The sequence below is a fragment of the Lissotriton helveticus genome, chromosome 3_1 (assembly GCF_964261635.1).
Source record: "Lissotriton helveticus chromosome 3_1, aLisHel1.1, whole genome shotgun sequence".
NCBI lineage: Eukaryota > Metazoa > Chordata > Amphibia > Caudata > Salamandridae > Lissotriton > Lissotriton helveticus.
Genome location: NC_136061.1, coordinates 1246191291 through 1246209648, shown reverse-complemented (window position 1 = coordinate 1246209648; position 18358 = coordinate 1246191291). Strand labels below are relative to the sequence as shown.

General features: G+C 45.3%; 1 protein-coding gene across 1 annotated transcript in view; it reads left to right on the top strand.

Moving 5' to 3' along the window:
• The window catches only part of SNRNP40 (small nuclear ribonucleoprotein U5 subunit 40), a 116547-nt gene that overhangs the window by 74394 nt on the left and 23795 nt on the right, over positions 1-18358 (top strand). The window contains exons 7-8 of the mRNA XM_078683883.1: positions 17813-17895; positions 18241-18302. Of these exons, the coding sequence (XP_078540009.1) occupies positions 17813-17895; positions 18241-18302 (145 nt within the window). The remainder of the gene's footprint in view (positions 1-17812; positions 17896-18240; positions 18303-18358) is intronic.

Sequence of the window (18358 nt, the reverse complement as noted above, 5' to 3'; positions counted from 1 at the left end):
TTAGTAAAAAAACAAAAAAAAAAGTACAAATATTTAGAAGCATTTACATATGCATTTAATCCATCGTGCAAGTCTGTCATTGCACGCGGGTGGAATGTTTGTCTACTTGCTGTTTATTTTTGACATCAACAGATGCAGGGAGGGTGACACTCTGTGAAGGAGTGCAGCGTGGGACCCGTGGTGTACGTGGCTAGTGAACGTGAATAGTGCGCATATAGTAGTTACTGCAACAAAACCTACAAAACCGCATAAAACCTAATTAAAAAAAAAAGAAAAAAGAGACAGGCTGTTATAAACAATGGAATTTACACACGTGCTTGTTGGTGATGTACTTGCCTACATCACTTATAAAACAAGACGGATTGAAGGCAGAGAAGGGGGGGGGAGAAATGCGACATGGCGGGCAGGGGAGGGGGCGGAGTGGGGAGAGGGTGTTAAGCAGCAGGGGCCTTTGAAGTGAAGCTAAGCTTCACTTCAAAGGTGTGGGAGGAGTGCGGCTGAGGGAACAGACGGCGATTTGGTGATGTGCACGCGCATTTTAGGTCAATGCGCAAGCGCATTGACCTAAAAGCCACGGGCACAGCACCAAATCGCCGCAGTTAGGTAAACTTTGTTTAAAGCCCTATAGTCTCGCTCTGCTCAATGCGCATGCGCATTGACAGGCGAGACCTAAAAATGGTGCATTAACTGCACGCCAAAATAGGGCACTATCCTTGGATTGAGCGGCATTGGCCAGTTCATTCCAAGCCGCGGCTTTGATGTTATTCTTACAGTTGATCCGTGCTAGGCGGTATGCTTTCCTACACAAAGTCACCTCGGCCGGGTCCCTAACCATGTTATGTAGCGCAGCTTTGAGGCGAGAATGCGCCCTGGAACAGGCAGCATCAAACCAGGAATTAATAGACGGCCTAGAATTGCGACCTCTTCCCGACCGGGACAGGCTGTCACGAATAGTCCGTGAAATGACCTCGAAGGCTGACAAGATATCTTCATTAGAAGTCTCTACTTCAAGACACATTTCAATTGAGGCGAGAGATCCCTTAACTATCTTGGTATGCATAGCCTCCGGATCTATCCGATTCCACTTAATCGCATAACCATTTTGTCTGGGCATATCGCATATTTTTAACCAAGACAGTCTTTCAATCAGTGAACCATGTTTCACGTGTGGTAAAACAATAGCAAAGGAGAGGGGAAGATGGTCACTAAAACCTACAGAATGAGTGGTAAAGTCCGCAAACCAGGTGGCATGACTAACGGAGGCAACAATAAAATCAATGATGGTACCAAGCCCTCTCCCCACAAAGGTTGCGCTGAACTCCACGCAAGGGGTGCACATCCTATTAACGAAATCCAAATTAAAAGATGCCAGCATGTCATTCAAAGATTCACCCCCCCATCCAGATGGAAAAAGTGTGGGGACACAGCATCCGCATCCACCCCTATAAGTCCACAACCCCCCCGATCTTGTCCACACAAGTTGTGGTTAAAATCCCCCCACAAACAGTTATACAGTCACTCCCCTTCGAGGTTTTAATCCCATGAATGTCATCAATCATGGTAGAGACCAGGTCTGAAACAAGGCACTTAGGTAGATTGTTATAGATATTAGTCAAGATGATATCAACCTTGGAGACCAACCGAATTAGTAAAATCTGATGACAGTTTCCCATCTTAATTACCTTAATGTTATCCACACCCATCAAATTGGAAACATAAATACAAAGTCCACCCATATTCCTCCCACGTTTAGAGTGTAAGGCTGCAGCATGAAAGGTTTTATACCCATTTAGATGAATAGGCTCAGCAGACCAAGTCTCTTGAAAACACAAGAAACCAAAGGGGCTTACAAACTCCAACCAAGAGGGGTCTAGCACCCTATCCTTAATCCCTGAGATATTCCAGAATAAAAACTCGATCTTCCCATGGGTCCTGTGCTCAACGGCTGATACCCTGATACTTGATCCATCAAGAAGATCACAGTTCAGCCGTGCACTACTAGATTCAGGAACTTCAAGATGATCAGGGCCTAAGCTATGGATAGAAACAGAGGCAGGAGCATGGTGCAGCCTGGGAGCAATAGTTGGGTCACTAACATTGCAAACTGTAGGAGTGGGAACTGTCGGAAGGACTGGTACAACAGGTTTACAACTCAGTCAGTCCACGCCCTCTAGATCTCTTAAGCCTTCATAATGATCATAAAGGGGGATTTGAAAGCAATTCAAAGGCCTGAGGTCAGCAGGAGCACGTGAATTATTTGGATACTGAGTACAAGGGCCAGAATAGGCCGAATAGACAGGATATCCAAAATTATTTCCCCGTTGTGAAGCTAATGGAGGTCTGAGGACACTATGATGCCCCTCAGGATAAATATGCTGGGTCCTCCAGCAGTTAGCCTGAGGGCGCAGCAATGGCCTGACTGAACTTTGCAGGGCAGGTTCCCGCCGCCCAGAATTGTTCGCTGGGCATACCATGCTTCTAGGGTAGAAATAAGGCAGTTCTCGAGGTGTAATTGAACTACTACTTGTTTGGGAGGGCCAGTTTAAGATATAACTAGCCGCCCTTTTATCTTTAAAACTAATAATGACAATATCCCCCGAAATACTTTTTAAGGTAGGTCCCAGCCACACAAGTCGCCGGACCATTAGGATTTCACCATTTAAATAGAGGGGTAAAGGTCGGTTCTGTTTTAGCCAATAAATAGCCTTGTTTTTAAGCTGAACCTGGTCTTCCCTCTTGCCCGCCTCCAATGCTGGGACTCCAGTGAGGATTACCACAAAAGGGGCAGCTTCGGGGGGCAAATTAACCATATGTCTTTTAGAGGTGTAAGGTCTTACAATAGAGTCTGCACCCGTAGGTTTGGTCGGTGGGCAATTAGATGTCACACCCCCCGTAGCAACCTTGTCCGGTCTAGTAGTATCTCGCTTTGAGACTACAGTAACCTGAGACGTGGTGCTTTTAAAGTGTTTGTTAGATTTGTCCAAGATCCGAGATGCATGAACCAAAGGTGCAGTGGTAGGTGTAGGAGCTGGAAGTGACCCACCTAGTCCCATAGGGCTCACTATGGGAGCCCTAGAGGCCTTCTCTAAGTCTTCCAGGCGAACCGTTATCCTCTTAAGTCTCTCTATCAATGGCAAGGTGAATGACCTAATCAATTTTTCTATACCCCCCAATAGGTCTGATACCTTCTGATCTAAGGAATAAGAGGGTTGGGTGGAAATAACAACCGGGGAGGATGATCTTGTAGGAAAATGGGCGGGCTTCTTATTTCGGGGGAAGGGCACAACCTTATTTCTGGGTGTACCTAGTCCCTTTCTTCTCCTTTTCCTAGGGGTAGGTCCATGACATCGTTCTGCTTCCACCACTGCAGTCTGAGTGTTGGACTTAGAAACAGCCTCAGCCGCTACAAGCAGAGTGTCTGTCGTTAGTTGCACCTCATCAATAATACTATCCAGCAAGCCGGAGAGATTGATGGCAGGGTTGGGATTAGAAGCAGCAGAGAATTCTGGGGGAGTAGCTCTATCCTGAAATAGCAAAGAAATACTTGTATCTAGCTGTGGTTCAGGGCTCTTTAGTCCCTCTGAGCTGTCGTCTAACAAAGGCAATCCTGAAATGATAGGGCCCAATGAAGACCTTTTGCTCTTGATGTGCTCAATAGAGCGGCGCCTTTCCGCGCGTCGCTCAGCTAGGGCTATATCTCTGTCAACCGAAGGGGCCGCCCTGATAACAAAACTGTCCAAAGTCCCCCGTTTAACACCCCCTTCTACTGCGGGTTTAGGGGTAGATAAAGACATCTTTTAATGAGATTACAGTAGGGAACAGTAGCGTATAAAAAGTAAAATGGGGTTAAACCCTATTGGCAGCCGTAAAATAGTTAAAACAAAAATAGTAATCTAATACACAAGATAAGAGGGTGGCGCCAAAATGACTCAAACAGTGTTAGGGGGGCTTAATGGGGCACACAGCAGGGAGGGTAGCCCAGAACAGCCTCCTCGAGCCTCGGAGGGCCTCAGAGGGCCCGCCCTTTGCCCGGGCTTCGCCCCGGGCGCTCCCGCGCAGCGGTCTTGCTAGTTGTTTAAATAGAGCTAGGGCGGGGGGCGTGGCCGGCAGGGAGAGCAGCCCAGGTGTTGCGGGCTAATCGAGCAGGGACTCCTGGGAAATTGAGACCCTGCTGCACTGCTCGCAGCCCTGCCGGTGCGATGATTCTTCCCCCGGTGAGTACGATGCTGTCCCTCTCACAGACACAGGAGACGAAGCGGGACCCGCGCAGCGGGTCCGGCGAGGCGTCGGTGTACACCCAGGCACACGAGGAGCAGTCCAGCAGCAAAAACACGTCCCGCCCAGTGTCCACAGGCGTGTCTCAAACGAATAGAATCCCACGAGCAGGGAGAATTACGGCCAATTTAGATTCAAGGCGGGGGGGCGTGGCCGGCAGGGAGAGCAGCCCAGGTGTTGCGGGCTAATCGAGCAGGGACTCCTGGGAAATTGAGTCCCTGCTGCACTGCTCGCAGCCCTGCCGGTGCGATGATTCTTCCCCCGGTGAGTACGATGCTGTCCCTCTCACAGACACAGGAGACGAAACGGGACCCGCGCAGCGGGTCCTGCGAGGCGTCGGTGTACACCCAGGCACACGAGGAGCAGTCCAGCAGCAAAAAACACGTCCCGCCTAGTGTCCACAGGCGTGTCACGAACGAATAGAATCCCGGAGAAGCGGAGTGATCAATCAAATGTTCAGCAAATTATTTGACTCCTCAGCAAAGTGAAGTTGTAGGATCTCATACACAGGCGAAGAACCATCTCAAACTAACTGGTGTAATCAATCCCTAGAAGGACTATCTATATTTGATTCTTATCCTTAGTGGAGAAGTGTGGCTAGTGGAGAAGTGTGGCTCAATGGTTAGAGCAGGCAGACCTTGATGCAGAGCTCTGGCCAGGGACCAGGGTTCGATTCCCGCCTTGGCGGGTCTCTGGCTCATTAATTCCCCTGACTGGATATTCTCGCCTCAGTGCCTGTTCTGATCATGGGTCCCACGCTGCAACTCTGGGCAATAGCTTGCTTAGTCTCCACAACGGCCCCAAAAGCGCTGGGATGCCTGGCTGCACCTGGGGGTGCCCAGGAGTGGACATTTCCCAGGAAAGCCAGGAAGGGTTCCTAAGCGGTATACGGACAGCGCCGGGACACCTCCGGTGGAGGTAGCTGTGCGCTTTACAAATTCCGACATTTACAAATTCCGACATTTTACCATCACATTTTTGCTGCCCTCTAAACTAGCTTCTTCGTCTTTTACAGCACTATTTCCTTGTCAGCTTGACCAGTAGTCAGACCCACCAACTGCTCCGTGTTTCTTTCCCCTTCACTTCTATTGCTACTTCACACCTAAACCTGTGCTATAAAGACATCCCTCCTTGAATATCACTGTGTCCAGAGCCATTACCCAGACTGGCCCACAGCTCCCAAACTCTTCTAATCAATGTTCGTATTTCCCATACCCTTCTGCAGTCTGAGCACTTTACCTAGGCACACAGGCTAACCTTAATTTCACTTGCTGCCTTCAAGCAATGCCATTCTCCTCCTGCCATGGTGCTACCAGCCTGCAAATGTGCCCAGCTCCACATCCAATTCGCTTTTGCCACTCTCTTCTACAGACTTTCCTCCTGTGCCAGTTCACACTATGCCTGTCCGCCAGGTCTGTTTAGTTATCAAAAACGCATGGTGTATAATCGATACAAGTAGGGTCCAGGGAACCAAGGCCAGGCTGCATGCAGCCAGGTCCCAGTAGCCACTAAGGGTAAACAAGCTGGGCAGCTACCAAGGACCAGTTGTTAGATTTACCTGTGGCTAAGTAGAGACCAAAAATCAGCAATTCAATGTTTAATAGTGAAGTAATGTGAAGAATTCTACCTTTTCTTTTATGCGGTATTTCCACATGTATTTTACAGCATATAGAAAAAAAAACTTCAAGTACTCTATGGGTTACGCCGGGTGTCACATCCGCATGATTCTATAAGCAATTTTTAATTTGAAATTCCTTCTATGAAGATGTTACACTTGACCATGTCACAAGACAAATTCCAGCTGCTGCTCGCTTGCATTTTACAGCGTCTGAACACATCTTCAAAAGACAACATCCCAAGAATCTGTGCAACTACAGATGTAACAGTACATTTTCTGTAGCAACCATTAAAACACACAATTTCTTCTTTGATAACATGCATTCATTCCATTCTCCGCAACGCATTTAAACTGCGCAAAAACGCTTTCCGCTAGCCAGAGTTCTGTCGTAGACACAGATTCCGAATAAAGGTTGCTACGCTGCTTTACACTACTTAGAATCTTGTTCCTGCTATCTGAGCGTAGAAGCATTCGGGGCTTGGCAATAGTTTGTCACTGCAATAAAAACAGCATTTTTCTGGGCCATTGAAACTGTGCTGTTTTAATTCGACTTTACAGAAGGAGGCGCTGTTTCCTTCTATAACAGAGTAGGAACTAAGATACGTTTCCGCTCTGGATACTGTTAATTTCAGAATGAAAGTAGAGTTGATATTTTGTAGTCGTAAGTTTTACAAGTATTGGCATAGCCAATAGTTCTCGCCTTTGGAACCGTATAAGAATTTAGTTATGCAGTACAATATCCTTGGTGCAACAACATCAACTGTTGCATGTCTAAACACTGATAAGGTCCCAAATGCGAGGCCTATTGGCTATGCCAATGCTTGTCGTACAAGGCCACCAGATGGCCCCTTTTCATCAAGCACATGCATGACGCTCAATTTTAGGATTTTTATGCACACCAATATTTTCATGTGTGTTAATTGGATCAATTACGTTCATTTGGACTACAACTCCCAAAACGCACTGGTCTCCGTGACATTGCGCCCCTGCTGGTGTTATGCAAGTCGCACTGAAGTCGGTTTGGCCCTTTTGTGTTCCGTGAACCAGGACCACTCGCCTGTGACTACTATATGACAGAATCCGTATCAGCACAGACGTTTACCTTGCTCCGCACTGTGATCCTCGAGTGCCCATACTCACACTATACATGCTGCTTGTCTTGTAATTTAGGTACCATTTCCCAGCTCCCCCAGAACAAACAAAAAAAGACATAACAAACACGCATTAGAACAGGTGGGGAGAAGTTGCCAGTATTGCAAGAACACAACAAGCACTGGCGTTGCCAATAGGTCTCGCAATAGAAGGAGGCAGATAATGAAGTTTCTGTGCCCCCCCTCCCCCCCTCCGTGCCCATGAGAATAGCTCTCTGCCCCCTCCCCGCTCCCACCGCGAATCTGACGGCTCTGCCCGGGATCGCTCTGCCAGCTCAGCTGGAAAGGAATGTAACCCTTGCAGCGCTGGGAGGAGGGGAGGGCAGAATGGGGAGGGGGGGGAGGAGTCGAGCTGAGCAAGAACCGAGGAGGAACTGAGCAGGGTCGAAGAGGAGGGAGCGGGTGGAGGGGGCCAGAGGAGGGGGGCGTGGAGGGGATCAGGGGGGACTGTGAGGGGAGAACAGGAGAGGCCGGACAGAGGGGCTGAAAGAGAGCGGGAATGAACCATGGAGGGGGCACACAGGGTGAAGAGAGGGGCGCGAGGTTTGAACAGAGTATTGAAAACAGGACGGGGACTGTGCGTTTACGGGGGGCAGTTAAAAGGCGGAGCAGAAACCAGGGTGAAGAGAGGGAGGGTACAAAGGACAGAGAGAGAAGGATGAAGGGAAGCAGAGTGAAATAAATCAAATACAAAATAAATAAAATAAGAGAGAAAGCAAAAAAGAGGTCGAGAACAAAAGGAGGGCAGAGAATAAACGAGACAGCAGAAGGACAGAACGAGGCAGGAAAGAGAGAGGGGAAGGGAAGGATCGAGAAATACAAAGAAAAGAGAAGGGAGAGCAGAGGACTAGAGAAGGACTGAGAGAGGCGGAGAGCAGAAGGCCACAAAGAACAAAAGCGTGAAGAAAGACAGAAGAAATAGGGGCCGAATAAGAGAAAAGAGAAGAAACAAAGAGAGTGGAGAGGAAAACAGAAGGATGGCCAGTGATGGAGAGAAGAAAAAAAAAGACAAAGCAGAGCAATGCAAGCAGAGAGAAGGACAGGGAGGGAGAGAAAACACTGGGCCGAGGAACACAAACGGAAGAGAAGCAAAGAGAAGAGAAGCAAAGAGAGAAGAAGAACTAGAGAGCGAGCAGAGGAACACCTAAAGAACGGCTCGAGATACATACGAAAGGGGGGGGGTGACGGAAACGAGTCGAGTGGTGTAGAAAAGAAGGACGGAGAAAGGCAGGAAAGGAGGCAAAGGACAGTCAGAAACAACATGACGGTAGTCGGAGATAAGAGAAGAATAAGACAAGAAGGGGAAACAATAAAAGGTGGTGAAGAGACAGATGAAAGAGACAGACAGCAAGAACAATGAGACCCGTGGAGAGAGGCAGAGGACAGGAAAGAAACACGGCGGAGAGAAGAAGAGAGAAGAGAAGAACTAGGCAAAGCAGAAGAGTACAGAAGAATAGAAAGACATAGAGAAGAAAGGAGAACAACAAAAACAGACCAGAGCAGCAGGGAAACTGAAAATACGGGCGGCCAACGGCCAGCCATGAATAATTAGGGGAGGAGAAGCCGCACAGCACACGCTGGGAGAAGCCCTTTGATGTGCTGTGCGGCGGTGAAAAAATGCAATTAGGAGGGAGGGAGGCTGATGCGCGTGCTTGTTTGCTCATGTGATTCACGTGAACTTAAAGAAAACCGCACAAACGAAACCCTTGGCTTCACGATTTTTTTGAGCACTTGAATTCTCGCTCCCTCAATGCGCTTGCGCGCATTGATAGGTCGCGAGACCTAAAAACTGGGTACAGCATTTTTTATGTTACTTCTTTTTTTTAATAGGGTCATTCAGTTGTGCATAATGTCGTCTTAGTTATATATGAGGTAACAAAATTGCTTCTAACACTTTTTTTATTATACCTCTTCAACATGCTGCACAGCAGCCACAATGCTCTCCAGCATAGCTTAAAGACATTGACAAAAACAGTAGGTCTGGATAAAAACTTATGAGGTCCCAAAGGCAAGACCTATTGGCTATGCCAATGCTTGCTATATGTGGCTTAGTTGCAATATGTATTTCTTATGATGACAACCAGTGTGGTGTTTCTGCTTGAAGCTGGGGTTTATGGTTATTTAGATGGCTTTGTTGTTATTTACACTTTTTTTTCTTGACCCTTTGTTCTAGTCAGTCAGGATTATAGGAAAATTATGGGGCAGCTATTCTGCTGAATTCTTTTCAGAGAAGTCTTATTCTTTTGTGTATATTCCATGAAAAGTGGCTTTCTTGATTAATATTTACTGCTCGGTGCAGAAGTTGTGACTTTCTTTTTTAACGTCGTCAATGACAGTTTTTCAGCTGTTTGTATTGGCTTTTTAATTGAGGCCTGGTATTCAGGTCTTGCAGTTTGCTTTACTATGAAGAAGAGCTGAAGAGTTCATCCCTTCAAGTCATGTACCATGCCCTATGTGGAGTATCTTTGTATGCAATGGCAAGCATTTCTAAATATATGTGTGTTGAACTGGAATTGCTCAGCATGTGCATTAGTAGTCCCACATTTGAGTGTGCAGAGTTCTACCCTCTGTGTCTGGTTATTTCTCAGATGTATGATCTAATAGATGTGTACCCCTTGTTAGGTGCTCTTGATAATGTGTACCCCATTGGAGTCTTAGTGTATAAGATCTTTTTGATGAGTGGTTTATGTATAATGACCCTCTTATTCGTTTTGGTTAATATTATGGAGTATCTCTTGTACTTTTAAATGGTATTTGTGTGACCTTATGCTTCATTTATGGGCAGAAATCAATAGACTAAGATGCCGTTGATGGTATAGTATAGCACTGAGGATGTCTCTCCCACAAATCCTTCTGGTATTTTCACAAAGTAGCTGGTAGCCCACATTATTAGTTTAGGTGGCTTCTGCTTTTCTCTTGGCACTTACCTTACATTTAGGTGATATATGATGTTACGTATGATTGATGGTAAAAGATCTCTACTTTTGCCAGATTTAGAACATTACTACTAACCAAAAGCTTATCATCTTGTGAGCTATAAGACACTAAAAGTTTTGCTCTTCAATTTCTGTCTTATAGCCATTGCTGTTGATTGGGTCTTATGTCCCTTTAATACCTGCATTGCTGTTGATTTGGTCTTATGTCCCCAAAATACCTGCACCGAAATTGTCAGCATTTCGATGCTCCTCCTTTCAAAATGGATCCGAAACAAAGGGAGCTATATATCCACCCAACTACTGGACATATCACCACAAAAGTGACAATAAAACGGAAGCCTGAGACAAAAGAGGCCTACTACATTCCTTTAAAAAGGAAAAATGTTGGTACTAATCCTTCTTCTCCTCTCCTTCCATCACCACCTTCTCCTCCGTTTCAACCCTTACTAATTTCACCTGGGCACTCACCAACACATACACCTGAAGATCAGGATGATGGGGATGGGTCTGGGGACAATGAGTCAATACTCGCAGACCCCCGGACAGATTACAACACCAATTTCCCCACCGGGAACGATCCTGATCTGTACCCTACCAAACCTTCTCCACCGGACAAGAGTGTAGGATGCATTGAACTGTTGGGTAGAGGAGCTAACTACCATGGGGTTCAGCTGCATAAGGAATCCCTATTAGAGAATGTCCTTTTCAAGACTCTTGGTAGTACCCAAAAGTCCTCGCACACACTCCCCATGCTTAAAGGTATGATCAGGCACGTAGACGATATTTTTATTTTTCCCGTCCAGGCACGTATACTCACCCCTAGGGTAGACAAGAAATTTAAGGCAGCACCATCAGATCCAGCATACATAAAGGGACAGTTACCCTTAGATTCCTTGGTAGTTTCCAAAGCACTTAAAAGGGCCAATTCGCTAACCGGAGATGCTCCACCCCCAGACAAAAAAGCTAAACTCATAGATGCTTCGGGGAAAAGAGTAGCCTCCTAGGCTTCACATTTTTGGCGCATCTCCAATCTACAGGCACTGTTAGCTAGGTACGACTGGGCCCATTGGGATGAAATGGAGCAGTTGCTACAATTTCTACCTGATGACCACAAGTCCAAGGCGCAAGACCTAGTGCGGGAGGGACAGCTCATTTCCAATAATTCGATTAGGTGCACCCTAGATGCTGCAGTCACTGCTGCTAGAGCTATCAACACGAGCATCCTTTTAAGAAGGCATGCCTGGTTACGTATATCAGGATTCAACCCAGAGGTTCAAACTTCCATCCAGAACACACCATTTGACAAGGAACACCTTTTCGGCTCTGTGGTGGATTCCTCACTAGAAGAAATGAAGGACACAGAAGTGGCCAAATCTATGGGAGCCCTTCAATTAACACCAGAACGTGGGTCCTTTCGGTCCTCCTCCTACTGCAGAGGGTCCAAAAAACCTCCTCAGATACAGCCACCACTACCTATAAAGGCAACAATCAAACCTCTATCTCTAAGAGTTACTTCAGAGGAGGTTACAGAGGAAATAATGGCAAATGTCGAGGTAGAGGCTTCAACACACTCGCCTCCCCCTCCATTACCAAACAGTGACTTCCCTACACTCCCCCCGACCATTTAACACCTGTCGCTTGGTGTCTTTCACATTTCCTACCTGCCTGGCAGTCTAGAACTACAGACAAATGGGTACTGGAAACTATCCCTTCTGATTATTGCCTAGAATTCACCAACAATCCTCGCAACATACCTCCACGTTCACACAAACTGTCACTGGATCACTTACACCTCAAATAAGAGGTTCAGTCTCTCCTCTTAAAAGGGGCTATAGAGCCCGTACCACTACAATACCACGGATCTGGCGTATACTCCTTTACTTTCTCATACCCAAAAAGGACGGTTCTCTCAGACCAATCTTGGACCTCAGAGAATTAAATCCTTACATACAGTCAGACCATTTTCACATGGTAACACTTCAAAAAGTGCTGCCACTTCTGCAACAGGGCTTGTCTACTCTAGACTTAAAGGATGCCTATTTTCATATTACAATACTTACCGTAAATTTCTCAGATTTGTGGTAGCGGGCAATATTACTAGTTCAAGGTACTCCTGCTCGGAGTCACCACTGCTTCCAGAGTGTTTACAGAGTGTCTGGCAGTAGTCGCTGCTCACCTGAGATGACAACACATTCATGCCTTCCCCCATACTTGGACGACTGGCTCATCAAAGCCAATACGTACCCAAAATGTCTCCAACATACCCACAGGATACTACGGTTACTACACCAACTGGGGTTCTCAATCAATGTGTTGAAATGCATTAACAACCTTCCAACACTCAAAACTACTTAGGAACCACTTTAGATTCTCAAACGGCTCATGCCTTGCCCAATGTAGCCATAATTCACCACATTCAGGCTCAAGTTCTCCCATTTCTGTCCAATCACTCGTTTCCAGCTCAAGTTTATGTGCAACTACTGGGAATGATGGCATCTTGCATCATCATTGTTTCCAATGCTAGGCTTCACATCTTTCCCCTACAAGAATGCTTAGCAAGTCAGTGGAACCAATCTGTTAACTGATCTAGTGTTGGTAAGCAGCCGTGCTCATCGCTCTCTGCAGTGGTGGAACCCACAAAATGTATCAAAAGGACTGCCCTTCACAGACCCAGTTCCACAGACAATGCTTATAGCGGACGCGTCCCTCACTGGCTGGGGGGGCTCATCTTCACCACCACACAGTGCAAGGCATGTAGTCAACATCAAACATCTCTCCACGTAAACCATCTAGAGCTGCTAGCAGTCTTTCTTGCGCTCAAAGCATTTCAGACTCACCTGGTAGGCAAAGTTGCTCTAGGTTCCTAATGACAACATCACAGATGTATATTTTATACAAAAACTGAGGGGGGGGACATTTGGAGGTGGGCCATTCACCACAAAATCTATCTCCTAGCGGAACACCACCCAGGAGTAAACAATCAGATTGCCGATCTCCTCAGCAGGCAGAGACTGCAAATACACAAATGGGACCTTCACCCTCAGGTTCTTCTCCCTTACTTTCAAAGTTGGGAAGTTCCTTAAATAGATATTTTTGCCACACACCAAAACGCAAAATGCCCAAACTTCGCCTCTATGTACCCACACCTGATGTCCGAAGGCAATGCACTATGGATGAACTGGTCTGGGATATTTGCCTACGTTTTTCCGCCTCTCCCACTCATTCCATTAGTACTTCGGAAACTCAGGCAAACATCCCTCACACTGATCCTAGTAGGTTCACCACCCTGTTGGAGCTGTCACTAGCTCCACATCCAAAGCTGCACCTCAGATCCAGTCTCCTCACACAGAGCCATGGAGAAATCAGACACCCAGATCCCAAACAACTGAACCTCGCGATCTGGCTCCTGAAGTCATAGAGTTTGGTTATCTAATCTCCCACCTGACTGTATGAACATCGCCAGAGAGGCCAGAAGGCCTACTACAAGAGCCTGATATGCAGCCATATGGAAACGTTTTGCTATCTTTTGCAATAACAATAACATCCAGCCTCTTGATGCTTCAATACAAAATATAATTTGTTACCTGTTACACTTGCAGCAGACAAGATTTGCTTACACTTCTATCCGACTACATCTCGCAGCAATAGCTGTGTATCTACAAAATAGCCAACACTTATCGCTTTTCAGAGTGCCAGTAATCAAAGCTTTCATGGAAGGACTCAAAAGAGTTATACCACCAAGACGTCCACCTGCTCCAGTGTGGGATCTTAACATAGTCCTCAAAAGGTTAATGGGCCCACCTTTTGAACACATACATGTGAACCACAGTTTCTCTTCTGGAAAACTGCTTTCCCCATTGCCATCACTTCATTGAGGAGAGTGGGTGAACTCACTCACTAACTATAGAAGAACTGTTTTTCGAACTTCACAGAGACAAAGTGGTTCTTCGTAATAACCCCAAATGTCTATCTAAGGTAGTATCTGCCTTTCACATCAATCAGTCAGTTGAAATACCAGTATTCTTTCCTCAACCTGATTCTGTTTCAGAACGTGCTCTACACACCTTAGATATAAGAAGAGCCCTTTTATATTACATTGAAAGAACAAAATCATTTTGTTAAACTAAACAACTTTTCGTTGCTTTTGCACCACCACACAAGGGCAATCCCAAACCAAGCCAGGTATTGCCAGATGGGTTGTGAAATGCATTTAAACTTCTTATGCAGAAGCAAAGAGAACATTAACAATACCCCTTGGAGTGCAATCCACTCGCAAAATAAGGGCCACTACGGCTTTCTTAGGAAACATCCCAATAGTTAACATTTGTAAAGCTGCGACATGGTCTACACCGCACACATTCACCAAACATTATTGTGTAGATGTGTTAGCGATATAACAAGCTAAGGTGGGCAAGGCAGTACTTGGAACACTATTTCCGACAACTCCAACAGCTACTGGTTTGCCACCGCTTTGGGAGAATACTTCTATGTAATCTATGCAAAGCAAGTGATCTACAGCTCACTTTCCTCGAACAGATAATGTTACTTCCCCAGTAAACATCTGTTCTTGGCCTGTAGAGCTGTAGATTCACATGCGCCCACATGCCTCCCCGGGTACCTGTACCTGTTGCAGTTGTCTCTCTTAAATCTATATACATATGCAGGGATATCTCTATTCTTTACTTACTAATTCCATTCTATCCCTCTGAGGGAAAACAATCTAACAATGGAGTCTATGCCCATGAGCACTATCACCGAAAGGAGGAGTCCGCTACCTCGTGACTGGAAAGACTTCTTCAAAGAAACACAACTTGCAAACATCCGGGCCCAACACTAGATGGCAGGAGTATGCTATGCATGTGGTTCTACAGCTCTACATGCCAGGAACAGATGTTTACTGAGTAAGTACCATTATCCATATATATTTTATATATAGGATATCCTCTCTAGTTCTTTTTCCTATGGAAAGACTTCTTTTGTGCCCATAGTTGCTATTGTTGTCCTTTGACTTTTTTGATAAGAACATTGCTTATGCTTTCTCCACCAGAGATGGATTTTTCTCTGCGTAATTTGCAGAGCAGTCCTGGCTAGGTCAGGACTTTATAGGGCATAAAGGTATTGCTCAGTGGCATGGCCTGCTGCTCTGTATTCCACAGGTACAAATACACAGTTCAGGTCTGGATATAAGTCCAAATGGGTTTATTTTTATAGGGTCATTTGGCGACGTCTTATTGTCATGGGTAATGTTATCCACATGCTTTTAATGTTTTTATGACTTTTGTAACTGTGGTTCTGTCAACAGTTATTGTGAGGTCAGAATCAATCAATCAATCAAACGCATTTGTTTAGCACTACCCCGTCACCCCTAGGGGTATCTGGGCAGTGTGTCTCAGTCGAAGAGACAAGTCTTGAGAGAATGCATGGTTCGAATCCTGTTAGGGGTGCGAATAGCTTTGTGACATGGGTTTGTCACACCAACGTGGGTATTTTAATCCCATGGTTTAAATATCTGGTGACTTCACTTACCTGTGGTTCCTTCCACGAGTTTTAATGTGGTAGGGTAGGTATTGCTCACCTAAATTATTATGAATGTCCAATCTTTTTCTCTTGTTCTGTACCAGGTTTGTTAAAATGAGAGACTAGTCCTGCTCAGTTCGCAGACCCCCTTCTTGGGTGGTATGGCTTTGGCATTGGATTCTAAAGTAAGGAATCAGCGGCTAGATGTCGCTATCAGATCAACAAGTTACTTACCTACGGTAAAGCATTAGCTGGTAGAGACAGGATCTGGCCGCAGATTCCTTAAAGACCTCCTGTCTTGCCCGGTCTGTTAAGGGAGTATTCTTTTGTCTCAAAGATTTCATTATGGTCATTCACATCCTGAATGAAAAAAAATGAAGACTCGAGTGATTATTTGACACATGAGTGTCTTTTATTTTGGCGCACAGTTTTTTTAGTTAAAGACAAAAATGGTTCTGTCGGGTGAATAAATTGCTTTTGCGTGAAGGCTAGGTTAGCTCATAACAAAATATAACCAATAAAAATGAGAAGACCTCTCTTACAACAAATATAGTTCAAAACTTTTATATGAAAAAGCAAGGTCACATTAAAACACCGGAATTACTTCATTCCATTTCAGTTTCAATTATAAGTGAAAGGTGACTATTAGTGAGCAAAGTGAATAGTGCAACAAATTTAGTGACACATATTTACAATTATATACAAAGTTTATACAAGGAAGAGTGGGCGGGGGGAAAGATTTTTGGCGGTCAGAGTTCTAAGTTAGTACTCCAAGGAGACAGATGGTGACTGTGCCCGTTCCCGGAGGGTTCTTGACCAGTATTGTGCGTCGACGTTTCGATCATGATGTGCCCCGATTGGTGGTCACGCGGATCTTTATCAAGACAGGGGGGGAGGGGGGTACGAGGGGGGGGGGGCGGGGTGATGTTGATTTTCGGATACACAGGAGGCAAATGTCACACACTGTGGGAAGGCCAATAGGTCAATCTAACGTGGAGGAACACTTTCCGCGGTTTGAGCGACCGCGAGCAATGAAAGCCGGTACCCTGCTCCTTTGGAAAGTGTTCCTCCACGTTAGATTGACCTATTGGCCTTCCCACAGTGTGTGACATTTGCCTCCTGTGTATCCGAAAATCAACATCACCCCCCCCTCTCCCCCCCCCTGTCTTGATAAAGATCCGCATGACCACCAATCGGGGCACATCATGATCGAAACGTCGACGCACAATACTGGTCAAGAACCCTCCGGGAACGGGCACAGTCACCATCTGTCTCCTTGGAGTACTAACTTAGAACTCTGACCGCCAAAAATCTTTCCCCCCGCCCACTCTTCCTTGTATAAACTTTGTATATAATTGTAAATATGTGTCACTAAATTTGTTGCACTATTCACTTTGCTCACTAATAGTCACCTTTCACTTATAATTGAAACTGAAATGGAATGAAGTAATTCCGGTGTTTTAATGTGACCTTGCTTTTTCATATAAAAGTTTTGAACTATATTTGTTGTCAGAGAGGTCTTCTCATTTTTATTGGTTATATTTTGTTATGAGCTAACCTAGCCTTCACGCAAAAGCAATTTATTCACCCGACAGAACCATTTTTGTCTTTAACCATACATACCCAGGTTCTGAGGGACACAGGGTTACCCCTTCTTGGTAAAAGCACAGTTTTTTTAGGCAGTTTCTATATGTGGCTTCACGTTTGAGCGCGGGAAATAGTTATGGAAGAAATTGACATTTGCGAGGGAGTTATATGGACTCCGTCGACGCCGCATCCAGTGGAAGATGTCGATACAGAGTCGCAGGACACCCTTTAATGGGGCACGGACGTGCTATGGGAAAAAAATTCCAGATCCAGTCTTTCTCCTGTGGAAGATTCTAAAGTCCGGAATCTGCGGCTAGATCATGTCTCTACCAGATAATACGTAACCGAAGGTAAGTAACTTTTTCTTCATGTTACTTTGTTTTTTTGTGTAGGAGATAGGATCTGTAGAGTGAGCATCAAAGTAATATTTACCCTGCAAAGTACACTCACAATTAAATGCCACTACTGCTGCATCTCAGAAGTGTACACTACAAAGCCCGCTATTTGCTTGAATTTACAGAGCTGCCTAAGGCCTTTCACCTCTGCTTACCGGCAGATGCTACTGCTACCATGGTTCCCTTTTTGCAGATGAAACCCTACATGTGACCTCTAATGCCCTGGTTGCCCAACTGCCGTTTTATTTTCTTGTGCAATGTTTTTTTGTTCCTAATCGAGGACCGTATCAGTCTAGTTCCTCATGTATGTGTTTTCTCCTTATTTGCATCCAGTCCGTATTTGGGACGTGCGTCCATTTGCCCCGAAGGAGCGATGTGTGAAAATATTTCAGGGGAACGTCCACAACTTTGAGAAGGTTGGTCACATGCATGAGTATGGCTGGTTTTATACTGCAATCTTAATCAAAATGCCCCAAGCAGTTTTACTATCAATATGATTAATGTGCAGAGGAGACATTTAATTACATCCTAAAAGAGCCATTTTATTGTCTTTGGTTGTAAATTAATTGCCTTTTAACATCTACCATCTAATTGATGAAAAGTAATGATGCGCTGACACTTGGTGATAACTAAGTACATGCTTGAATTACTCAATTAATCTTTCTAGAGAGCAGTTAGTTTGATTCCATAAATTTAAAGCCGCCATGTGTGATGATTCCTGTGTACAAAAAATATATATTTATGTCTTGATTATTTTACAGAATCTCTTGAGGTGTTCTTGGTCTCCAGATGGAGGAAGAGTGGCAGCAGGATCTGCCGACAGGTGAGAATTCCTTAAAATGTTTTCATTTTCCATAAAACATATTAACTTCATTGCTC